This window comes from Tiliqua scincoides, chromosome 3 (genome assembly GCF_035046505.1).
Source record: "Tiliqua scincoides isolate rTilSci1 chromosome 3, rTilSci1.hap2, whole genome shotgun sequence".
In the NCBI taxonomy this organism is placed as follows: domain Eukaryota; kingdom Metazoa; phylum Chordata; class Lepidosauria; order Squamata; family Scincidae; genus Tiliqua; species Tiliqua scincoides.
The window spans coordinates 43,916,668-43,943,616 of NC_089823.1; the positions used below are offsets into that span (position 1 = coordinate 43,916,668).

Genomic DNA, 26,949 nt, shown 5'->3' on the forward strand with positions numbered 1-26,949 from the left:
GGGGCAGTATAGGCAACAGTATTCTTCATGCTCCAATCTCAAAATAAGCTTCCAAATTTTAGGATGTATCCAAGATAGTTTACTTCTACACCAGTGGTTCTCAAACGTTTAGCACCTGGACTCACTTTTTAGAATGAGAATCTGTGAGGATCCACTGAAAATGCTGTCATGACCGGAAGTAACATCATCCAGCAGGAAAATTTGTAACAATCCTAGGCTGCAGTCCTACCCACACGTACCCAGGAGTAAGTCCCAATTACTATCATTGTTGAAAGCATATATATAGTAGCCTGTTAAAAGTACAGATCTGTAACATTTCCCCAAATGCAGTCACATACCATGGTAGTATCAAGTCTACTTTATAAAAAAATAAAATACTGAAATGAATGGGGACCCTTCTGAAATTGGCTCGCAACCCACCTAGTGGGTCCCCAGTTTGAGAAACACTGTTCTCACCATTCATTAAGCAGCAACTATAACTGTATATGGAATGAAACCAAAAAGATGTGCCTGCCCAGTGCAGAAGAATAGGATCGAGAAGAGAAGAGAAAAGGGCAATTGTGAGATTCATGTAATCAGATATCACAGAATGAGGTTAGTTGGGAGCAGTTGGATCTTGGTTAGATTTGTTATTTGTGGTGGGGTTGTAGTACTACAGTAGTAGTTAGACATTTTAAATATTTTTATTATCCTTATTCTTTTTTGTTATCTTGTATTTTATGTATTTTTGATATGTGTAAAAATGTCAAGTTTGATGGTCAAAAATAGTAATGTAAAAAAATGTGGGTGTGATCCTAACCAGTGCTTTCCAGCACTGGCATAGCGGTGCCAATAGGATGTGTGCTGCATCCTACAGCTGCGTGTCGCTGTAAAAGTAAGGGAATGTTTGTTCCCTTACCTCAAAGCTGCATTGCCCTTATGTCAGTGCTGGAAAGCACTGACATAAGGGGTTAGGATTGCGCCCTGTGTCTGTTTAAATAATCTGTTAACATAACTTGAGAAAATATCTGCTACTTTTTCCTAAACATTGAACTAGTCTGAAATGGTGCAGTGCTGACATAAAGTAACTGCATATAACCAACTGCATATATTCTTACATTGAGTTCCCAGTGCTGACATAAAGTAACTGTAATGCAAACAGAAGGTCATGGTCCACTGCTTGCACAGCCGATGATACAACCCGAGAACTTACTTGCTCACCCAGCAAATTGTGGGTGTGTGCTATTTCCTGTTTGTCAAAGATATAATTTTCAGAACATATGAGGTCTACAGTCCATTGACTCTAGTTTTCTGTCAGCATTTTCCTGATTTGATGGTTGCACATTCACAAAGGAGTTTTTGAAGAATCAAACTCTGCTTTAAGATTGCATTCAGATGTTTGTTTTTATCAAATATCAGTTTGACGTGAAACAGGTTGTGGTTTGCAGAACTTGCAAGGTAAATCACATAAAATGAGTTTGCACCAACACCTTGAGGAATAGTAAGGTCGTATGTCATGCTGTGTTTCGTTGTGCTGATATTGTAATAATATGGGGAATGTAAACTTTTGATACAGCAATAAACTCCACAGTTTTATGAAGACTTAAAATGATATACCACTATATAGAAGCAACCAGGTGCAATTGTACAGTAATTGTTTTTACTCCAGAAAATCATAGTTGTAATTTACTCAGAGGAACCCATTAATGAGGTCTTTATCAACAATGCACACCTCTGCCAAAAAAACTTGCTTAAATGAAAGTCATGAATCTTTTTAACAGCATTACTTGATCCTTAGAATTGAATGCGCCAGACTCCCACTCACTCTTCTCATTATGTACTGGGAAGCCTGAGCAAAATTTAACTGCTGAACACTGCAATAGGATTATCTAGGCTGCATGATTAGATACACCCAAGATAACACACATAAACAGTTATTGAGGACAATTTTACCTCCTTAGAATACATTTTTATACATGATGCTGAAGAATTGTATACAAATGCTTAATTGGAGGAATGAGTTAGTAGCCACTTGTACATGCCACAAAGCTAGTACAGATAAGTAAGCTGCAGCAATATGCAACAATTTGAGGCCTGACTTTACTGTGTGCTTGGGACTAATTCGCATCACATTTCTGCTTGAGATCTTGTACACTGAAAGTCATGTAATGGTTTTATGCCAGTTACTGTCTCTTAGCTGTACTTAAGGCACAAAAAGTAGTACTAGCTTATAAATCTCACAGGACAAAGGCATAAAATGTTTGCACTCTGGGTAGAGACAAGTTCTTCCTCCTCCACAATTCCTGTTAGTGTAGGACAGTTAGTCTTGCCAGTTGTGCGTTCTGATTGGTCAGCTACACACCCCTACCTCAGAACTGGATCCAAGCCTTTTTTTTTTTCCTTATTTATTAGCTGCAGCTTCCCCACAGGAATGATTTGCAATGGGTGACCATTATCTGTTTCTCACTTTGGCTATAGCCCTGTGCTTTATGCTCATGGTGGCATTCAGACATAGGCTCCCAGGGCTCCCCGGAGCTTCAAACAGTAGAGAAACAGTTTTATTCTGGGGTTAAGGTGTTGCTGTTCAGCCTTATTTAATCTTTAAAATGTAAGCATGTTGTGGTCCTCTGTTGATATCCTGTGTAGCATAAATAGAGCCTGTTGCTACGGGTGTAGCTGTGAATGATGACAAGGCTACATGTTAGTCCTATGAGACTGCAGTTGTTACCCCCACACCCGCAATAAAGACACCAGACTTCGGCTTGGATGAAAATGGGCCACTTTATTGAACTTTAACTGCAGCAGGGCAATAACACTGAACATCAATCATGCAGGGCCATATGGGGGAAACGGTCCTAGCCGTCTGCCTCCCCCTGCGTACTCATTGGGCGTACTACCTGGCTCGAGGCCCCAGCCGTCAGATGCCAGCTTAGGTCTGTCACCGCCACCCCCCAAAGGGGGGCAAGGCAGCTGGACTTCAGGCTAGTCGGCCGAGCCACACCATCCTGTCAGTCCAGGCAAGGGGTTCGCCTGCCTGCCTCCTGGAGCCGGTCAGGAATCATAGGAGCGGTTCAGACTTACCCCTCACCCTGCTGCCTTGGATAAACACCGAGCCAAGTACCTGCCTACCCAGCCCTGCACGTACCCTGCCACAGGGGAGAGACAGCCTAGCGCTTGTCCTCACCACTCCCCACAAGGAGAAAATCCCCCAAGCCCTGCTGCAGATTGGCCAAAAGCAAATCATTGCCTGTCGGTTAAAGGTACCCCCATCACTATGAAAAAACAGGGCGGGCTGATGGAACCCAATGGCAGGGCGCTGAATCACAGCCCCGCCCTGCCCGACTACGACCCTCCCCAGGTAAGCGTCCACCCGTTTTCTGGTAACATTGACCCTACGGAGACACCGTACCCCGTGCCAAACGCGACGGGGAAGGAGATCGGACCGGAGGATGGCGATCCCCGGAAACCAACTTCTAATCAACGAGAACTCCCTACGGACCTGGAGCCTCAATGACAGTGAAGTCCTCTGGCCCAAGTCGTTCTCCCGAAATGCATTACGATTACCTGGGGCGGGGGGGTGCCACCTAAGACAGTCGAACAATATGGGCATAACTGCTCCTAGCGCATGCCCCTTCTGGCAGCCCCGGGTGACGCTGGCCAGGCCACCCCAGTCCCAACTGGGATCCGAAGCTGCCCGCCAGCACTCTTTTCCTGGCCCAAAAGACAATTGCATGACCGCAGATTAGGACCCTCACCAGAGTCACCAGGGCAGACTTGCAACAGATAAGGTGACATAAGCTCCTGATTCCCCTGTAACAAGATGCCGCTAGGCAACAAAACCAGGGACTCCAATGTGGACCATCCCTCCGGAATTAACACCAAGGCTGGCAATGCCAGTCAACACGCCCCCCCAACCACTGGGGGAGCCCGATAACCTGCGTTCCGGCCCCCACCCGGCAGGCCTCAATGCACATAGTACTTGAACGCCACAGAGCGCCACCGCCCAATCCTCTGAACAGCTCCCGCTCGGAAGCCCAGCCCCACTGCCGCCGATGCGGCTCCAAATCTGAATGGATGCAAGTCGAACTGTCCGGCTGCTACACCCAGCCATCACAGGGTGGCGTTGAGCACTGCCCAAAACTGGTACACAGTCAGCGGGGGAGCATCCTGGTGACGGAAGAAAGGCCCCTCTCCGCAGGGCGCCACTCAGCAGTATTCCACCACCGCCCAGACAAGACAGATGACCTCACAGGCCACTCTTTTCAGATGGACCCACTGGCCCTTACCTCTCTGTCAGTTGTAGAGTACCTTAACAAGAAAGAAAAGATGGTTAACACCCAACTGACAATCATCCCATCGCAAGGCCCTGCCCCCAGGAGAAGCCTCGGAAATAGACAAGACTTCACTGGGGCGAAAGCCCCGAAACAGCACCAGGCAACAAGCCTTGAAAGCATGGCTTCATATCGCGATGCACAGTGCAGACTGAAATCCACACATAAGCTGCTCGATAGGTCTGGGGTGACCGGTCTCCAGGCATCCCAAACCACCAGGGCATGGCGCCTGACTCCTTCCAGCATCCCCCGGACCCTAAAGGCAGAGGTGCTAACAGCCCACCCCAGGGCCTTGAATTGAAAAGAGAACACCACCAAATAGACTGAGATTGAGCGCGCTGAGAGCCCCCTTGTCCTAAGGGCAAGAACCAAGTGCATCAAGTGGTGCATGGCATCAGCCATGCGTCCGCCAGACGCTGCTGCCCGTGAAAGGCCAGGAAATCCTGAACCTTCCTCCTCTAACTGACCCTGGTAATGGACGCTAGGGATGCCCAGATCAAATCTTGGGCAGAACTGAGCCAAGGCTCCACAGCCATAGGGGCATGGGTTCTGGGTCCACACAAGCCACTGGAGCCAGCAGCCAGAAACGCTCCTCCTGAAAACGAGAGAGAGCATCAGCAATGCCGTTCTGCACCCCGGGCCGTGCCTTGCATAAAGAGAGCATTAATTGGCAAGCACTGGAGAACAAAAGCTCTCACCCCGCGCATAACACTAGGGACCTGGATGTCTGCTGGTTGATAACCACCACTACTGCCTAGTTATCACATCAGAAACAAAAAACCGAGTTGGTCAACTCATGAGCCCATATATGCATGTCCACAAGGATGGGAAAAAGACCAAAACGTAAGGTCCCTGGCGAACCCTCCATGCACCCAGTCACTTGGCCAGGGCGCAGTGCACCAGCGGCCCCTAACATAAACTCTAAACCCATGACCACCCTCCGCGCCAGACTGCACCTGCAGCTCAGCCTCGACCAGCTTCTGAGTCCTCCAGAAGGAGACGCCATTAAACCGGATGAGGAACTGAAGCCACATCGCCACGCCGCCCTGCAGGGCAGCCGTGACTCGGGTGCGGTGAAAAGGCCCGTGCAATCCGGCCAGAGCCTCACCCAGCGCCTTAGAAAGGCACGGCCCGGTGCCACTACTTGACAGGCAGGGTTCAGGTTACCTACGAGCACCTGCAACTCCCTTAGAGTCAGATTCTTAGCCACCAGAGCCAGTCTGAGCAACTCCTCCAGCTTGTGCAGCTTAGCCTCAGGGAGCCTGCTACACTAATTGACCGTGTCCAACTCAATACCCAGATATATAAGCTGAGTGGCAGAGCCCTCGTTTATATCCCATGCTAGGGGAACTCCCAACTGCTCACATGAAGACATAAACTCGAGGGCAGCATCTCGCACGTTCCAATACCTTCCGGACCCATAAACAAAATTCATCAAGATAATGAGTCGTGAAAAATATTCCAGTCCTAAACTGGACCGCCTGCTCCAGAAAGGCACTAAACGCACAAAATGGGCACACAAGATAGCACACCCCATGGGCGGCGCCCTATCACATAATGGCGCCCTTGAAACAAAATCCCCAGTGACAAAAGTCCTCGGGATGGACCGGAAGTAGGCGAAAGGTTGACTCAATGTCTGCCTTGGCCATCAATGCGCCCCTACCACAGGATCACCGCCACCCTATAGCGTGATCTAATGAAGTATACTTAACGGAGCACATAGTGCTCGGAATGCCGTCGTTCACGGAGCTACCCTCCGGGGACAAGGTGATGAATCATCCTAAACTCCCCTGGAGCCTTCTTAGAAACGGCCCCCAACGGGGAGACCCTCAGCTTTCGAATAGGAAGGGTCGAGAAGGGGCCGACCACCCTACCAGCCTCAACCTCCTTTACTATCTCATTCCTAAAATATGCTCAAGTCTTTAACAGAACGTAAATTCTCGGACAGCGCAGGCCCAACTGGCTTTACTGCCGGAATTCAAAAACCCCAGGAAAAAACCTCCACCAAACGAACAGCTGCAACTTTATCAGGGCGACGAGCCCACTACAAACGTGAACTGGGGCAATTTAATCGGTGTTGGCCCCCTTGCTATTGGGGGGGAGAAGGGGGGAAAAGCCCCCCCCTTTGGCCCCACCTGGGCTGCTGCCCTGTGCTTGGCCTGGACCTCCCCAGCTTCAGGTAGGAAAACACCGGATGCATTGCCCCACACAGACCACATGCGTGCAGGAATGTGCAGTTGTTCCTACCACACTTTCCCGAGGCGTGGAATGTGAAGCAAGACCACGGGTTATGAATCCATGCGGCACTGTTAGGTGCCTTGCTGGGTTCCGATTTGCTCCTGGCTATAAGGTGCCCGCCATCGGAGTGAGCACCCCACGCCAGCCTGGAGACCCTCCAGGCAGATGTTGGGTAGGGGCCCCCCACGGAGACCAAGGCCACCCTTGCGCCCCTGAGGCGGCAGAAGGCACCAACAATGCCTTCCTGTTCGTGCCATACAGAGCCAATGCTACTGCCAGCATCCATCCTCGCCTCATCTGCAGCGCCAGGCGCGGGCTGAGCACCCTTCTGTGCTGCCAGCGTGGTACCTGTGATCAGGAGAAATGTCCCCCTGCACGGAAGAATCTGAAAGGCCCTCACCCCCTTGTCCCCTCGCACGCTTCCCGGAAGACAAGAGTTCCCTGAGACGACTCCTTTGCCCCTCTCAGGTAGACCTGCGAAGCGGCATGGCTGCACCGGGAACTCCACCTCCATCGCCTTTACCGGCCCTTCGGAGAGCTTTCTCTTTCTCCCTAGCCTCAGAGCGCGCAAGAAGCGCCCTCAACTCGCCCTAAACCTCCTCATCCTCCGGAGAAGGCATGCAGGGGGAGGGAGGGGGTGCCGGACGCCTGGGGGGGCATTACCGCCCTTATTCTGGCTTTCTTACCCATAGGGAACCTGTAAACGAAGTGTCCCCACCCAAGTGCGAAATTTCACAGTAGGATACAGGTGCACAAAGCACAAAACAACAGAGGAGGCCGAAGAAGCCCCCTCCCCGGCGCTCCCACAACACGCTCTCCGCTCCTCTTGGGCACAGGTGGACGCTGTCAGGGCATCCTCTGCGCGGTCCTCCGTGTCCTCCGTGTGGCCCTGCGCGTCCTCCGCGCAGCCCTCTGGGTCCTCCGCGCTGTCCTCTGCGCTGTCCTACCCCGTCCTCCAAACTGTCCTCCGCACGGTCCTCCGCGTCCTCCACGCTGTCCTCTGCACGGCCCGGGTCCCACAACGGAGTGCTGCCGCTGACCGCCATGTGAAAACCACCACCCCCATGTACTAGATTCACATACAAGTGCTACACCAGCACAAAATGGGGGGGGAGGTGTGCTTCCTTCACTCCCACTCGCTCAGAAGCCAGTTGCAGGAACCACCACGCCAGCGGGGCAGGGCACTATAGCCTCAACCAAGAGCCTCTGTTGCTGCTCCAGCGCCCTAGCCGCTTCTGGCTGCTTTTTCCTGCCAGAAGCCAGTTGCAGGAACCACCATGCCAGCAGGGCAGGGCACTACAGCCTCAACGAAGAGCCTCCGCTGCTGCTCCAGCGCCCTAGCCACTTCTGTGCTGCTCTTCCCCGCCTTTGAGGCCACCCACGCTCCCTAGGGGAAACAGGGAGAGGCCACGCGCTCGCCCAGCTGCTCCATCCGTCCTCGTTGCCAGCCGGGAGCAAACTGAGCTCCAGCCAGAGCACACACTCCTTGCTGGAGCTCAAGTCCCACCTCCCCAGCCGCTTCGCCCAATCGCAGCTCAAGCCTCAGCCCTGGAGGCAGGGAGGGGGCAATCGGCTGCTAGCGCCTGATTGGCGCCAACAGCTGTTCTTTGCATTTATATGGGACAGAGGAAGTAAAAAGGGTCTAAATGCCAACTAGGGATTAGTCAATATCTTGACATTCTATTTAATATAGTTTGCCCATTGTTATAGGCCACTGAGTCTTAGGCAGGAGAGGAGTCATGTTTTGATTGGCTGAAAAGATCAGATCCTGAGAATATACAAGGCAGAGCCAGCATTGGGTTGCTGGGGCAGTGGGGGGGGGCGGGAAGCACAGATCTGTATTGACTCACCCCATCGTGCTCCCATTGGAATATTGAGTGCTACCACTGTCAGGGATCAGTCTAGCAAACTGGGCCATCTGCATTAATTTGGATGGCCTTTGTCAAGGCCTTTATACAGCTCTGAGAGAGACCAGAGGAGCAAGAGATAAAACTGGGACTGACAGGCAAGAAACAGGCTGGAGAAGAAAGGAAGAAAAAAGCTATAGTCCTGAAAGAGGAATCAGAGAAAGGAACTGAGGGAAGAGAATTTTCTGGAAATAGTCCTTTAAGATAGCTTCATGGAACAACTCAGCTACATTCGCTTTCCTAACACCTTATCAGAGCAAGTCTTTACCTGAAGGATGACTTTGAGGCCAGATAAGTCTTCAGCAGAGAATCCCAAACAGAAGGAAGACTTCATACATCTATACATAGATCTGCATTCATCTATGAGTTCTAATTGGCAGAAGGAATTTAGAAACAGGAGAACTAGTAATCTTTATAGACTATTGAAATAGTGGACAAGGGAACACTCAACTCTTTGTGCTTTCCATGCTCCAAATCCACCCCCAAGGGAAATATGCACTTAAAACTCTTCCAGTTGGAGGGATGTTTTGGAGTTAAATGCCCCCACCTGAAGCAGCCTTTCCTTAAACAGGATAATATTTAATGTACTTGTACATATGTAAAGTCAGTACTCAGTATCTACAGGAAATAGGTTCCTGGAAACCCAGCAGATACTGAATCTGCAGATAGAGAGTCATTGATCCTATGGGATCAGTGGAGTTAAGGGGAGGTGTACTAACCCAGTCAGGAATGCCAGCAGCAATTACAGTGCCTTTAGAATTGCACAGATAGTGTGAAAATGGCGTACAGCTTCAGGAGGCTTGCAGAGAGCTCCGAAATGGCTCTAATAGTGTAATGATGGCTGCAGAGATGTCCTGGATAGGAGGCCCTCCCACACCCTCCCCCAACCCCGAGACCCTCACCACTGCTCAGAGCTCTCACCTACCTCCAGATGGCGTCAAGCCAGCTCTGGGCTCTGTGCCAACCAGTGCTGGATCAGCACTGACTCGGCACAGGGTGTTGTGGATGTGCCTTACAGCATGTTTGCGACATCCAGCGCCGGGACTGGAGATCAGCACAGGCACTTGCCCAGGTCAGGATTGGGCCCTGGCATTCCTGCTCCATGCAGATAAGCAAATCGGCAGGTAGCAAATTATCTGGTGGCAAGGATTGACGATATATTTTATGCTTGAGTTTTTAAAATATGTATACTAAAGGTCTGGTGCCTGGAAAATCAGTACAGCAAATATGTTTCTTCAAGGTAAATACTAGTTATGTATCATCCTGAAACAAATAACTGAAGTACATGTTGCACAAAAAATGATTACAAGATTTTTTTTTTGGGGGGGGGGGAACTTTAGTGACTTATTATTTATTTCTATATTTCTAAGTTTACTTCAACCCAACACCACTTTTTTTTGTTGCACCTAAGTAAACTTAGGAAGATACAGTATAATGAATGATGTTTTATCTGAATTTTCTTCCTGGGCTTTTTCTGCATTTCTGTTAATCACTACTAAATTACATCCCATGAAGATTAAGGAACCTGTTTATTTCCTGATTATAATGAGAGGCAGGTGTTGTCTGTCTCTGAGGAGCAAGCATGCAGTTCCTTCTGAAAATAATGGAAGTGTGAGACAGAGTTAGCAAAACGCATTATTAAGCTTCCTGGCAAACCACTTCTTCACTTTTTTAGCTGTTCCCTCCCCATAATAGAAGCTCAAGTATACCTCTGTGGCAAGTATACCTCTGGAACTAGTACTTCCTGAAGTAATTATGTGCAGTAATTTTGGAATTTTTCAATTTCTTTGGAAAACATAAAGTATATTAGGCTGTCACATAGGGCGTCTGCTGATTTTTCAAAATGACTGAAGGTCACCACATAAACATCAACCTGAGACACACTTCAAAATACAGTAGGATTTGAAATGCATGGTGTTGTGTTCATGAAAGCTATTGTTTTGTATTCTTCAATGAATGTTGAAATTTAATCAGCCACGCATCCATTTTGGGGCTCATACAGAATATTCTCATTGTGGCGAAAGCTCTTGCTGTACCACTTCTCATGATCCACCTATTGCATGAGCCACCTATTGGAAGTACCACCGGAAGTAATGATGTCATAGTCTGTTACTTTCAGGGTTGGGAGGCAAGATATGCCATGAAAAACATAGGAAGAGGCTCAGGGTGGACAGGAGGGCTTTTTTGAGCTTGCACAAAGCATACTTTGGAGCTCTCCCCGCCAAGCCAAGCTTCCTACTGCTGTTTGTTCTGTCACCTCACTGCTCTTGCGGCCAGGTGGCAGGTTGTTCGAGGGGCTCCATGAGTACCACCAGACATCACCTCAAGTAAAACTGGTGGTACCTGTACCACTGGTTGAGAAACACTGCTGTAGAATATACCTGGATAGATAACAGAAGGAGAAATACCATTTTATGTTTCGCTTAATATTTTGATTGGTTGTAAAACAGTGAAACCATAAACCATTAACATTAGAAGACAAAAAAGCCCTGCTGGATCAGGCCAAAGGGCCATCCAGTCCAGCTTCCTGTTTCCCACAATGGCCCACTAGCTGCCTCCAGGAAATCCATAAGAGAAAAAAGTAAACTTATCTCCCACTTTTGCTGTCCTACAACTGATATTCAGATGCATACTGGACATAGTGCATAGCCAACATGATTTGCATCCACTTGTCCTACATTATACAGTCCATATTTTACAACCATTCTATTGTCTATCCTGTCTAGCCTCCTTCCTCTGTCTCATGTGTTTCCAACCAAGTTTTCCTTGTGCTGTTCTTGCCACAAACCCTGGGCAGGCATTATTTGTGTGGTCACCACCCACGTGATGGGGAGGTCACAAGTGCACACTGGTAGGCAAATCCTATCTATACACAAGACCCATCCCTTACATGTTCATCAAACACTGAGTGCAAGGAGAACTTCTCCCTCATCTGTGTGCTTCCCAGGGTGGGGCGCACAGGAAGAAGTTCTGTCTGTGCTCAGTATTGTCACTGCAGATGAATATTGATCATTTTGGGTATGAGACAGAAAGAGCAAGTTGATGCAGGGGGATGGCTAACAGCATATTCTTGCTCTCCCCATCATTAGATGATGATATGACTGCACAAGGTTACAGTCACTTTTGTGTTGTGATGTTTCCTTTTTCAAAAGTAAAAGTACTTATGCAGCTAGAGTGGTCACTTTGTGGGATGTGTGAATTGGGCAAAGATCCAGGGCAAATGGCTGATGGATAAAGAGGGATGGATAGGGAGCTGCAGTTGAGGTCTTCCTTAACTTCTGCCTTCACCTGTGAAACTTCACAGGCACATCTGGTGTTCCTCACTTTACATCCTTCAATTGTTAAGCTGATAAATCTCCCTTCCAAGTAAATTGTAATCCAATATACTCTCTACAGATTTTTTTTGGTGGATGAAGTACAGAAGGCTATCAAGAAGGACTACAACAGTTCCTTCAAATCACTTGTTCATCATGTTGCTAAACTTTGTTCCTGCTCATTTTCTCCATCAACATTCTGCACCATGTTTTTTCACTTTAAGCGAGAATGCTGAATTATTTTAAATAGTACAGGGATAAAATCTTTCCAATTTGCTCCTTGCAACTATATTCCTTATGCTGCAGCAGTAGTAAGATATCTTATAGTGTATTGTTACCATTTTAAAAATTATTATTCTTATTAGTTGTTTCAGGCATCAATCAAGTGCACACTAACCTGAATTGCATAGTACAAGCTGAATATCCCTTGTCTGGACTGCTTAGGATGGGAAGGTGTTTGGATTTCAGATTTGTCTGGATTTCATCTGGATTAGTCTAGAATTGCATAATGAGAAATTCTTTCTTTTGTTCTTTTCACTGTTACCAATATGGGTGTCTGCTGGCCTCATTGATATTTTTCAACAATGTCTGTACAGGTACACAACACAGAGCATAGAACAAAACTTACTTCTGTACCTGTACTGTACATGTGAATGAGCACAAGATCTTCTACTATTCACACTACAGAAAACAAGTCTTGGACAAAGACTTCTCCAAGGCTTGTCCAAATGTCCAGATTTCAGAATAGTTCAGATTTCGGATGTCCAGATAAGCATAATCTACCTGTAGCGCCTATAAACATATATAGGATTGCTTAGCCCCTGATCACCTGCTCCTCCCTCAAGGCCTCACAGAGTGCAAAGCCCTGGTAAGATAGGCACTGGTGGCAGTGGAAAAAAATCCAGACAGGTTGGCATCTCTTGGGTCAGGAACCTCAAGAGAACTGCTACATGACTTACCTGTCTAAGGGTCCAATTCTATCCAGCTTCCCAGCACTGATACAACCTCAATGCAGCCCCAAGGTAAGGGAACAAACATTATTTTGCCTTGAGAGGCCTCTGTTACTGGCTCTCCACCACATGCAGCACACACCCCACTGGCATGGTTGCATCAGTGCTGGAAAGTTGGATAGGACTGGGCTGTAAACGATCTACCACTTCCTAAAGAAGAACCCTGCCAAAATTTGTGTAACAAAAAAGTAGAACTTGGCTCTGTGCATTTTCTAGCTCAGTCATTATCCCCTGAAGTTATCGGTTAAATGCAGTGATTGAAGAATGAATTTCTCAGCATATGTCTGTGCCAAGAGATTACTGTTTGAGGAGTTCCACTTTGTTAGATATGTAACAGATGCCTCCTTTCATTTCTTTCTGCCTATTTGGAGGGGTGAGGGATCTGTACCTAAATCAAAAACTCATGGTGATAGTTTTGTTTTATTCTGTACAGTTATTGATTTTTTTATTAGTGACAATTATAAATGATAGATACTAATTACATAGCTTGGGTATAATCCAACTGATTATGAATGGAAAGTGACATTTCTCTGAAGTGTCATTGAAATTGGCCAAGCTAATGTTTTAAATGACTTGGGCTGCAATCCTATACACATTTGCATGGCAGTAAGCCCCATTGAACAGAATCAGTAAGCAGGATTGTGCTGTTGATATACTGTAGTTCTGTAATAGTGTCATTGCCCATGGTCCACATGCTCTCTTTTTTTGTACCTGTCATGGCCCCTGGTCAAACTTCTCAGAATACTCTTAAGCTGTACCTTGAAAAGCCAAAACAAATGCTCAGAAATGTTGTCAATTCTGTTGCATATGTACATTTTGGTGTGACTGTCGTGTATGACTTGTGGATAGAGTTTGTAAGTAATACTCACCTCCTATATGTGGATCATATTTGGAAATGCTTTTAAAGTTTTTTATTACATTTATATGATCCATAACATGATGGGTGCACTGCATAGCCATCTACATAGTAGTTTTTGCTGTGGTAACCTTGTCTATTCAGTTTCATCGGTCTGCTTACTTGAATGGAGCTTGAGGAAAAAACAGCAACTAACAGCCTAATCCTATCCCCCTCCAACCTGCGTGATGCAGCAGCACCAAAGAAGCATGTACTGTATGCTGTGGTAGGGACTACCAGGTAGCCTAGGAGAGATAAGCATAAGTCATTTTTACTTACCTCCCACAAGCTGCCTGACCACCATTGTGTCTCTTTAGACCAGGGGTGCTCAAACTTTCAACTTTAGGGATGCTGGACCTTTAACAAGTGTATAGAAGAGAGGATTGCAGCAGGTGCAACTTGTCATCCCACAGATGACAAGCTGCACCTGCTGAAATTCTCTCTTCTATACACTTGTTAAAGGTCCAGCATCCCTAAAGTTGAAAGTTTGAGCACCCCTGCTTTAGACCTACACCAGCTATTTAGCAGGCATAGGTCCAAGAGCCTTGGGGGGATTGTCAGGCTGGAAAAGAGAGCAATAGGATCTTGGTGTGCATTGTTGCTACTGAAATCCTCCCCCAAACTTCCTTACCTTATCTGCTTCCACGCATGCTAAGTGAGCCATGATGCACATTCAGGGCCTCCAGCCATTTGCACAGGTGGCCCCAAACCACACAACAGCACCACAGTTCTTGCGGCACCAGATCATGACTTCCAGTAGGGGATTGTGAGATCCACTGTCATAGGCCCTGGATAAGGCTGAAATCCTGTGCATACTTCCCTGGGAGTAAGTCCCATGAAACTTAGTGAGTCTTACAGATGAATCCTATGCTCTCTTTTCATCAGCAGAACATGAGTTCCACTGGCGGAAGTGAGATGATACTGGTAAAAGTGGTGGATAGACCACCATCTGCTGGCTATAGCAAGCTAGCAGTGGGAGCAGATGGTAGGTGGAACTGGGAGGGGAGGAATGGGGGAGTTGGAGAGGGCAGGAGGAGGAATGGAGGCAGGAGATGATGGTTACTGCTGGCACTCGCATGTTCCAGTTTCCTATGCCCCTTCCATCTCCCCTTCCCTCTCCATTACTCACCTTGGTTTTGCACCAGCAAAAGAACAAAAGAAACATTCCCTTACCTTGAGGAGGTCTTTGTGACTCCCCCCCACCCCCCCCAACATGCAGCCTGTGTTTTGTTGGCATGGCTACATCGGTGGAGATTCAAGAATATTGGGCTGTAACTTCTTAGTAGACCTGCTTAGGATTGCAATTAAATGTTTGGAAAATGGAATGAACTGGCTTCCTCCCCCCCCCCCCAGGCTCTTCCTCTCCCCTCCCCCTAATGTTTGTATAGTAATCAAGCTACTTATGCTCTGTTAAGACTAGTGTCACCTCAGTAGCAAATAAGTTATTCTCACTGCTCTACCAAAATAATCAATTCTACGTAGCCTGTGACTGCTTTCTGGGCATTGAGAAAGCTGGGCTTTAAAGCCACAATATCAGTGAGAGTTTGATCCTATTCTAATGTTTGCATCCTCAACAGTAATACTGCTTGAATACTGTGCCAATCAGGTTTCCAGGTGCTTTCCAGGTGTTTCCATTGTCTGTTGTGATTGATAGTGTTTCATTATCAACTTTCATCAATAGAATCTGATAATAATTCCAAAGACCTTTCTTGAGTTTCATGATTGCTTGTATCAACACCTTACACAGAGGAGACAAACTTTCAATGGCTCCTGTGCTGTTTAAGATAGCAGTCTCAATTTTTTGGAAAAAATTCTTTAAAGAGAAACAGACTAAAACCTCCTGCTTTTCTAACATGTTGCAGGTTTGTGTAAGAAATTAACTTACAGCCTATCTCTAACATATTGACCTGTGTTAGAAAATTTAGACCCTCAAAACCCAGTAGGTGCAGGATCTTGAGTTTGGGACAAACGTATATAAAGCTGATTTAACTTCTCTGAATCTCACCTATTTCCTCCCTTGAAATGTATATCATTGTGCTGTTATCCCTGAAATAACATTCTGCATTTGGCCTGCATATGCTGATTCTTTTGATTTTGGTTTTTTCATTTTGTTTTGGACTGCATAAGCTTTACAGCTTTTCACCTGACCATAATTAGTTGCAAATTAATATTTAACCATATTTTCATGGGCTCTCTCTTTCAGCAACTAAAACTGCCTGTTTAATTAATGACAATTTTTATCTTTTATAAGGATCCTTCCCGACCATTGGGGTGCAGTCTCTTTGCCCAAGATTCCTGAGGGAAGGATTTTTAAATAACATTCCAGCCCCACATCCTCTGTCAGGAGGAGGATCTTTGCCCCCCAGGATATCCTCTGGTAGGTACTCCATGTGAACGTGAAAGCACTAGGGAACTTTAGTTCTTGGGACCAAAATGAGGAATGCAGGGCATTGATGTTGCGTGATCCACTTCTTGTTTCATACAATACCTGATATTGCATGTGTGTTGCAGATTAGACAACCAGGAATCAAGAAGCTTATGTCACAGGAAAAATAAGAAGTTAACAAGAATGTAGTGAAACTCAAATAAGTAAAACAAAATAAACTTTTTCTTGTTTTTAAAATAATGTCTCAAGGGGGAAAAGATGATAGTAGGTATTGGACTAGTTGTACACTTGAATAGAATATAGCATTGTGCAGTCATGGGTTATTGGATGTACCTAACATGTGCACTGAGTTGTCCAAAATGGCCATATAAGATTAACTGTTTAACTATAAGATTAACAAACGCTGCTTTGTAACATGCAGAGAACTGGTGTGCTGGCAGGAAGGTCCGAGCCTCCCCACACATGCTGACCCAGATAAATTCAGTGCAGAGTTGGGGGGGGTGGGGTGGGAGTGGAACAGGGAGGGGGAGAGGAGGCCCTGGAGGAGGCAGGATCAGTGGCACTAGCATGCACTGTATCCTAACCCCCTTCCCAGGCCCCAATCACCTGCACAGATCAACTTGGACTTGTGTAAGTGATATCACTGGCACCAGTCCAAACAGATCCAGAATGGCTGCTGGGCTAACCCCGAGGAGACCTCCAGCAGCCAAAAATCCACTGGTAGCTGCACCAGCACTGCTATGTCACCACACAGGGTCTTAGATAGGATTGGGCTATTTGGTGTCTACTGTGGTATACATATGAAGTGTAGTTAGTGGGATTACACCACAGCAAATGACTTGAGGAATATGGTCATAAGAGCCTTTCAAATCATGACATAGTAATTCCATGAGGAAAAAATATTACTTTATTTCCTAACAGAATGGTATTAAAAGGAATTCAAAGGAATTTAAATTTCCACGTGCACCTGAGAGTTCATTATTCTTTTATAGTATAAATAGATTATTCTTATACGGTATACATTGACAATTAAGGATAGATTGAATTAACAAATATTCGCTTGAAAAATTATTCATTGACTACCGTAAGGGAGCAATTATTCATTCTGAAACTCAAGTACAATTTGTGGTATTTCAGTACAAAGAAAATTAGTCTTTATACGTTTTCCTTGATCAAATCTGTTTATCCTTACTCTAATATGCATTTTTAAACTGAGGCATCATTAATTCTTTCCCATTGGTAATATTTACGTAATAAAAATGCAGAATGCAGCATTGTGTGTTTTAATAATAAATGCACATTGCCTGGAACATCAAGATGAATGCTTCTGTTAGTTGCTTCATTTGTAAAAGGGGCAGCTAATACACCAATTTAAAGTAAATATCTGCAAGCTGATTCAGCAAGAGCAATCCATCCACAATCACACGGATTACCCATCTAAATCTAATTCTGCATGTGCAAATGGGTACTATAGAGACCAAATAAAATCCTTGTCAGAATCCTTGGGGTGCCCCTGAGCAAACCACCCAATTCTATCCAAGGCTAGCCCAGAGCATTCAGTGGCACTTGATCATGCTGTGGGTCAGCCAGGAACCAAAGAGCAGTGGAAAGGTAAGTAAAGAACTTGTATACATACCTACTTTGCCAACACATTGGTCCTCAATGAGCCTACATCAGTCCACACCAGTTCTTTTGCTTGCATATATCTGAGTAGGTTCAAAGGGGCATGTCAAGCCCATTCCAGTGGCATAGGATATCAGTGCCACTGCTGCAACGGATATCCACCCCAGCCCGCCTTCAACATGACCCTAGCCCAGCCCAATCCCCACCCCAATCTTTCCCAGATCTACCTGCTCTGGCAGGAACTCAGCACTCCATTGGCACACACACGGAGCTGCTAGTCATTTGCACTGGTAGCCCCAGCCTGTGTGCCATCACAGCAGCTACTGCACCAGCAGCCCAGGACTTGTGCTGACGGAGGATGAGTTCTATCAGTACAAGGCTCAGATAAGACTGGGCAGTACATCACGCTAACTAGGTTCTGCTCCTCTGACATTCCAGCCCTCTACTCTCCTCTCCTCCACACTTCTGCTCTGTTGCCAACTTTCTTTTCCAATCCAAAGAGTGAGAGGAGGAAGATCAGTGGAGGCAAGTAGATGGATGGAGATGGGGCCAATCTGCATAGATCCCTGCCAACCTCATGGATGGGGCAGCACTATTCCTAGGAACCCTATTCCTAGGAACCCTATGGAGCACTATTAGGAACTAATAGGAGCACTATTAGGAACTAGCATTAGGAATAGCACTATTCCTAGTAACACTATTCCAAGGAACCCTATGGCCTGATCCAGTGGGGCTGTTCTTATGTCTTGAGTTTGATGTTCGATGGAAGAAAAGTGGGAAATAAAAAGAGTAGGGAGAGATGACATGTTGTGAATTCATTGAAGTGATGTGGTCACATCTGAGGGAAGGGAGAAGGAATAGGGCTGGAATCTGGGTTGGCATCTGCTCAGTTAAGGACAAGCCATTAGATAGGTTTGAATTTTGTCATGTCAGTAAGTTTGGTGCATTTCATACTGTTGCCTTCATCTTTTTCTTTCCTTAAAATATACTTTTCAGCAGTAGTGAGAGGGAATGGCAGCACCATGGCGCAGATCCACAGAGGAGCTTCCATACCAGAGGAGCTTTTGTTGCATGGGCACATCTCATGGTTAACGAAGGATTGGGTAGGGTCATATAAGTCTTATCAAACAATAATTACCTTAGACCTTTGGTGTGGGAATTTCCTGTTGGTAGGACTTACTTCAGGCTTACTGAAGGCTTGAGAAGCAACTCTTCCTTTGCTCACTTGATCTGCTGCTCAAGGGCAACATTCACAGAAAAGAAAGGAAAAGAGCCAGGGAAGGAGAGGAGTTACAATGATGGGAGATGGGAAACCAACTACAGATAAGGTGGGGAGAGCTTTTGAGCTATGCTTTTCCAAGATTGTTGTGAACGTTTGGAAGAAACCTAAGCTTTATCTCAGGGTTATCAAACATAGAAGAAAGAGTCCATTCAAAATTGTGATAGCAGGAGTTCATCTATCTCAAATTATTAGCAACCACGCTGCTTTATTTCATGTAAGCAGCAAGCAGAGAGGCACTGCTGGAAGCTGGTGGAAATGGAAATTGTAGAATCAATATAAATAATATTGTTTAACTGGTAATTAGTTTGTTGAATGTGTTGAAAGCTCATTACATCTATTATCTCAGCCATCTTTACAACAAACCTGTAGGTTAGTAGCATTATTACACATTTTTCAATTATGACATAGGGGATGAGGGTTTTTTAATGCTTTTTTTATTCTATGCAAAGTAAAAGAAGAGCAAACATTACGTAAATGTGATCATTACTTATTTACAAGTTATCAAAAAGGAGGGATGTGGATATATGAGCAGTCTAAAATATTAAATAAATCTACACAGGGGATGAGGTTAAGAAATAGCAGGTTCACCAAGACCACATAGTGAATTCAGGGCTGAAGAAGGTCTGGAGAATAGCTGGTACACCCTGAATGATTATAGTCCAGTGGTTTCCAAGTTGGTGGGTTCTGGCCTAGTGGCATAGCTAGTGAGGGGTTGAGGGGGTCTGCCCTAGTTACCAGCCTTGGGGGGGGTGACACCACAAGTGACCAAAATCACTAAAATTGCAGCTTTTAGGAATAATACCATCATGAATAATACCATCATTCAATGCAGAATTTACAGCAGAATGCAGTGAAAAAACCAGAGTGAAATATCTCCATTCTATCAAAAGTTATGGCCAACTAGAAAACAAAAATACATGAAGCCCTATGGAAAGTGAAACTGAACCATATTGTGCGTTTACTCGTGAGTAGGCAAACCTGCCCTAGTCTGTCGGAAAGGGCAGGCTGAGAGGAATCCAATGACACCAGAATGGTCCCTATCCGATGAACAGTCCCCGAAAAACACCCGAGAAGGAAGTCCCTCCCTCCAAGCTGGCTAATGAACTGAGCCCTATAGAAAGCAAAACAGCCACACTGTCGTGTTTACTCACAAGTAAGCAAACATACCTTTTACAGGTCAGATCAGGCATAGGGGAATGCAAGGCCACCAGAATGGTCCTGATCTGATGAAAGTGGAGCTCAACAAATACTCCAGAATGCAGACCCCCCCCCCCAATAAAAAGAATAAACAGAGGCTTGAGCTGGTAAGGTGAATTTTTTTTTCTTTTATACACTTGTAAAGCTAGGTGGGTCCTGATAGTATATGCTTGAAATATAAGAACTTAAAGTAAACTGAACACTGGGTAGGGCTGAAAATCTTACTGATTTTTTTTGTGGAACAATACTGTTTGTTATTGTAGGCAGGCTACAGAGAAAATTAATTTGGTGGAACAGGGCTGGCTTCCCCTTATTTATTTGTTTTTCTTTAATTTATTTAAATTGCCTGATGATGTCACTTTCAGCCATGACATCACTTCCAGTGGGTCCCTGGCAGATTGTCATTCTAAAAAGTTGGTCCTGGTGTTAAAAGTTTGAGAACCGCTGCTTTAACTCAAAATCAATGAGACATCATTGAGGGGGAGGGTGAAACCCTAGTGACCAAAATTGTGGAAATCATGACTTTTAGGAATCATATCATTAGATTATATACCATTTGATGCAGAATTTCATCCATTGTGGGGAAATATTCACTGCATTTATTTTTGGCCATTATTATTAATCATTTCATGTTATGACTATTACTATCTCTGTTTCACCTACCTCACAGGGTTGTTGCGAGGACAAAATAAGGGGAGGTATCATGCACACCACCCTGAGGTCCTTAGACGAAGGAACTTGTTTCCTTACTTAAAATGTGAAAAGATTGATTGATTGATTGATTGATTGATTGATTGATTGATTGATTGATTGATTGAGTCATATGAGGATGACAAAAATTTATGCGCCCTGGGTGTCAAATGATCTAGTTATGCCACTGACTTGGCCCACCAGGTGAACTGGAAGCTGAGCATTCTCCTTTAAGCGGAGTGGCCCTGCAGGGATGGTAGTAATGGTGCCACAGCCATGACCAAGGGGCTTTACTCACTTGGGGGTAGTGCTGGCCTCCCCAGTTCCCCTCTGTGGGCCTCCCTGCTGTTGTAAAATGCCCTTATCTCCTATAGGAAGCCCCTTTTTTGATTGAAAACTGAAGGGGGTTCCTACTGAAGATAAGAGCTTTTTACAGCAGCAAGGGGTTGCAAGCCTCCCACACCCTGCCGGAGGCCACCACTCCCCCCAGTAAACAAGCCCCTTGGTTGTGCCATCACCGCCACCTCCCCACCCATGCAAACACCTGGTTTTACCTGGTTTACTTACCCTGTAGGAGTTTAGGAACCACTAATATAGAGCATCTTACCTTATGGGAAACTGAAGCTTGCTGCTTTCTAGAGATGGGGAATTATTTCAGAAATAAACTGAGCTACTTCCCCCAAAAAACTGAGAGATAGCTTTTTTCAGACACAGTTCAAACTCACAACAATAACCATCAGCCCCTAAACATTTTCTTTCTAACTCATCTACCCAGTTCCTTTTCTCCCCCACACACACTGATTTCCCAAGCCCCATCCTCCCTTCAATTTCACTTACTTTGTGGATGTGGCCAACAGCAGTGTTTCAATAGTTGTAGCAAGCTGTGCGGTGAGGAAAGGGGTTGTCTCCCCATTCCCCATTGTTTGTTCGTTTATAAAAGGAGATGGTTTTTCACTGTATTAAAAAGTAATTCAATGACAATACTTTATTGACTGTCTTTGGTTTCCAGATAAATAGACAATGTTTTCAGCAAAACATTTTCCTGTTGGCTTTTGTTTTGTTTATGAGAATGTAGTTTTCTATTAAAAAAACACCTAGTTAAAAAAAATTGTAATCAATTCCTTATGCATAAGTGGAATTGTACTAGTACTATACCTGGTGGTGGAGATGATTTTGCCTTCATTTTTAGTTCCTTTAAAAAATAACTCACAGTAAAAAGTACTGTGAATATACATCTGCTCATAACTCAATGGTGTGAAAGCATTCTAAAGAAATTGGACACATTATAAAAATTGAACAATATTAACTGTAGACGTTGCAAATGCAATTAATTGACTTCATACACCAGAAGGAAAAAATAAAATCTTTCTCACTGCAAGTATTTATATTACAAGTATTATAGTATAATACTTTACTTGCAACTGTACTTTTAAGGGCGCAGTCCTAACCAACTTTCTATCACTGACCTAGCCGCAATACAGCCCCAAGGTAAGGGAACAAACATGCCCTTATGAGATGAGATGGCCTCCTTGACTGCCTCCCCACTGCAGGATGCCGTGCATGCCACACTGGCACAGCTATGTCAGTGCTGGAAAGTTGGTTAGGATTGCACCCTAAGTAAACTGCAAGTATTTAGAATACTACGAGTACATTAAATAAAATTCTTAGAATGATGAAATCTGAAAACCATTGGTGAAAATGCAGAGAAGATTAGACACCCCTAAAAGTAAAGATTTAAACTATCTCCTTGCCTGGCCTGCTAGCTCAGTCCAGAAAATCTCCATATTCAGGGGGTCCAAGGCTTTCCCATACCACATGACTTTCCTTATACCAAATGTGGAATAGCAAATGTGGAGGTTTTTTTTGGTGGGGGGAGGAAATTAATATTTAAAAAATTAACGTGGGGTTTGCTTCAGTATTTCACGTTATGACAGAATATGACTTCCTGAATATTCTGTCATTGATTTGGTACTTTATATTCTCATTCATCATTCCACCATTCAGTTACATTACAAACTGACAAGCTCCTGTGTTGCCATGAAAAATATCAGTAAAATTAAAAATAAATATTATATGAATTGTTAATAAAGGAGCTTTTAAAATTACATGATTCTGAGTGCCAATTGATAGTATAACATTCTGTCTTTTAAAATGCTAAGGGCATATCCAGCCAAAATTAAATGAATACCCACCGATTTCGTTTGCTCTGCATTTTCCACTGTAATCAAATGAGTTTCAAAATGTTTAACTTTGGCTGGATTGTGCTCATGCAAGTACAGTTATGTACAGTTTACTCTGAAATAAGTTTCATTCTCTTCAGTGGTGCTTACTCCCTTGTAAATGTGTTCAGGTTTGCAGCCTAAGTTACAATTTTTTTTGTAGCTAAAATTGATATGTATATATATTGGTGTTGCATCTATACATGTTTCATCAGCATGTCTGTGCCCAGCTGTTTACTCTCCAATCTGAACTGGAGAGTCTGAATCGTCCCCTGGGGGCTGGGGACAAGAATAGGCCCACAGTTTGGCTGTACTTGTTGTAAGAGGCGACTAAACAGCCACCGAGTAGATGGGACTCGTTAGCCTGGGAAGGCAGCTCATCTGAGAGAAGGAAAACTCTGATCCCAAACCTCCACTGCCTTGTGGCTACATCCAGTTATGGAAAAGGCTTCAGGAGACAACCTCAAGGCAAAATCCGGAGCCGGAGTCCCTGAGGCAGTTCGCGGCTGAATACAGTCACGCTCTGGCAACTCCTGTGACGCCGCTGGAACCAACCGTATTGGCTCCTGCCTTTCCATTGGACCATTTCAGCGACATGGAGAGGGAAGATTTGCTGCATGGGTAACAGTCTATCCTCCATATCTACATTACCCAAGCTTTGCACACTGGAGAGGACACTCTGTTCCAGAACCACCATTCAGAGTGCCATACCATAGTCTTCCGAGACTGAAGGATGCCAACAATCTGAATTATTACCTTATTTGTATTCTGCTCTTCCAATAAGCTCAAGGTGGCATACATAGACTTGGGCTACTTCACTTTTTTTGTCACAAGAACCCTTGATTAGGCTGAGAGAGAATGTGTGGGCCAACATCAGTTGGTACACTTCACAGCTAAGTGAGAATGTAAGCTCTGATCTTGCCAGCCAAAATCCAACACCCTAACCACTATAGCACACAGATTCTCCACACAAAGAACCACACAATACAAGCAATGTAAGTCAATTCTCTAGTACAGTGGTTGCCAAACTCATGATCGCTGTGTGACTAAAATGTGGTCCCCGTTTGGGCTGCAGCTTACCATTCTGCTGGATTGCTGCATGTCTTCTATCTTGTTCATGGGACTGGTACACTCTGGGCAGTAGCGTCTGTTGCCTGGCATCCCAGAAGGCTGCAGGACAGGGCATCTAGGCGGAGAGAACTGCCCAGAGTGTCCCTGTTCCCCAGCAACATAGAAGACATGTGGCGACTCAGCAGAACGGTAAAGTCTGCTTATGGGATGGACAGGTTAGTCCAAACCCCGAATCCAGCCCCCAGGCATGGGTTTGGAACGCCTTGCTCTAGTAGAAACAGTAAGTTGTATTGTTAGGAGTGACATTCTTATGAGAAGCAATCTGATGATCTTTTAAGAAAAGTAAATGTACCACACTTACATGACACATTGGCTATTGGACAGACTAGCATAGGCTGTGCTATTCTGTAAAGCCCTGATGGGCATTCCTTTCGAAGTTTATTACAGTCATCATGCCCAAATGAATGGAGAGCCATATAAATAACAGGTCACAGCAAGAAAACAAACAGGTTAGATAAGAAGAAAAAAAACTGTACTATGCAGAGGTGCAGGGGAAGCACAGAAGTCAGGCATCGTCTTGAGCATTCTGATTGGCTCTGACCTTCATATTGTGAGTCCACTTTCCTAGCTGTACACCTTTGCCACATGGGACCTTGTTACTAACTTCTCACTTTCCTCAAGAAGTTCATGCAACCTTCTTTTGCATCTAAGGCTCCCTGCAACCTGGCCTTGTTTCTGAGGCTTTGACAGAGAAAAATCTTGCCTCGAAAGAGCTATTTCCATCTCTGGTAGTTTAGAATTCTGTGGCTTAGTCCTTTTCTTCTTTTACCCTCCATGGGTCATGTCTTCGTTTATGATGCTGCATATCATTTTCACTCACACTTGTAAATTTTAATTCATCCTGATTTCTCTACTAACCTCTTTTTGACTCATTTTGTGATGCCTGCTCCTTTTCCCTTTTACCATTCTCTCCAAAATATGTTCATTCAGAGAACTGCTAGCTTCTTGTACATTTTTAAACATTGGCAAATCTAAATGAGATTAAAAAAAAATCGTCCATCAATTGATCAAATAACAACTGGCTTTTTTTCTACCCATTTCTAGCAATTGAAAGCTTTTTTCACTCATTCACTCTATGGATGGGAGCAGGGCAATCAGTTCCACCCCATTATTAGACAGTAATGAGAGCCTACTCAATTGCCAACTATATAGGAGCAGGGCTGTCTCCACACAATCGGGAACCCTGCTTTTCCAGGGTTCTTGATCACATTGAGAGTGCTCTAGATGCATAGTCTTGCGTGCACATACATTGTATTCACACCATCTGCTGAATTCATATATCAGGCTGGGCTATAGCTGTAATTCTACTCTGCCCACCGCATGTACCACATCATCTCTCTGACACTGTGTCAGGGGCCAGGGAAAAAAGAATTAATTTACATTTAAAATTTGAATAAATTTACATAAGTTTACATAAATTAATATACTAGAGATGGAACTTTGCAATATCTCAAGGCCTATAAAAGGCCTTGCACAAAGCAAGGCTGGCCTTTTCTTTGCTGCTGCAGTTGCATCACAGATGTGCAACAGCAAGCTGTGGAGGGAGCCCTCAACCCACAGCTAACTCGAGAGGTCAAACAGTCATCATTCTGAGAGCAGTTGCGTCAGGCCAGTGCGGGCTCCAGCAAGTTTCCAGAGGGGCAGAGGCTCATTGGAGGCTGGGGTCTCCCTGAGGGCAGCATTGGGAGTCCTCGAGGGCTGCAAGTGGCCCCAGGGCCGGGGTTTGGTCACCTCTGTATTAGACAGAGGACCAATTCACTTGCCCCATCTGGATCACTAAGGTCCTAGAGGGGCAAATTTTGTCCATTCCTCAAATTTTCCTTGATTTCTTGCACTGAGGTCAGTAGTTCCTACTGAGTTCAGATCTTTTGAGTACAATAAATTCCTTGTTACCATGTTGAATTAGCAGCCATTTGTGATCCCTTGCACCTAAAACACAAGGGCAGAATGTGATGTTCGCTACAGTGTCTCTTATTATCATTCCAGTGTCAATAACCAGCCTTATCTAGACAGCAGCTCCATCCCACAGAGCGTGTGGGGAAATTTTGTCAGGGACCATACTCCCTGAGAACCTTTTTCTGCTCTACTACAAACTTTAAATTGAGAACATTTCAGTGAAGTGATTAATGGACCCCAAAACTGTGCTGAGGGATTCAGAGTTCTTTTTTATAACTGTGAGTAACGCATGTTTGGCCTAAAAGCCAAATAACACTTAAAATTCCTTCAGCGTTTCTTTTCAAAGTCAGGCTTGGGGCTGTATTATGTTGTCTCTGACTATTACTTCACTTGGAGTTCAGTGGGGTTTACTCCCAAGCAAATATGCACAGTATGCAGCCTTAATTCTGCACACCCTGACCCAATTATTGTATTTCTGCAGGAATGTATAAGTGAGATGATCTGAAAGAATGCTTCTGTTGGTTTAAGTTTAGCATTCAGATTCATGATTATGCTAGGCAAAATCTTGAAGATTGTCCCAGAAATTACAAGCGATAATTAGTATATTTGCAATTAATACAAAACTGGATTAGGGTTGCAATCCTATGCACATTTACCTGGAAATGTTCTATTGAATTCATTGGAACTTACTTCTAAGTAGACATGTATAGGATTGCACTCTGAGTTTCTATAATGTTTCTGTTAAATAAAATTTGCATCAGATTGTGTTGCATGAGAGTTACTCCAGCATGGTGTCTTTTCCAGTGGCTGTTGCTTGTGTCTTTGTTGGGTCTCCTTTTCGATGTTGAGCC

At 44.9% G+C, this 26,949-nt stretch overlaps 1 protein-coding gene across 2 annotated transcripts in view; it reads left to right on the top strand.

The window, feature by feature from the left end:
• EPHA6 (EPH receptor A6) overlaps positions 1-26,949 on the top strand; it is a 499,677-nt gene that overhangs the window by 397,479 nt on the left and 75,249 nt on the right. For both annotated transcript variants that reach the window (XM_066619606.1, XM_066619607.1), the window contains one exon: positions 15,926-16,051. In XM_066619606.1, the coding sequence (XP_066475703.1) occupies positions 15,926-16,051 (126 nt within the window). The remainder of the gene's footprint in view (positions 1-15,925; positions 16,052-26,949) is intronic.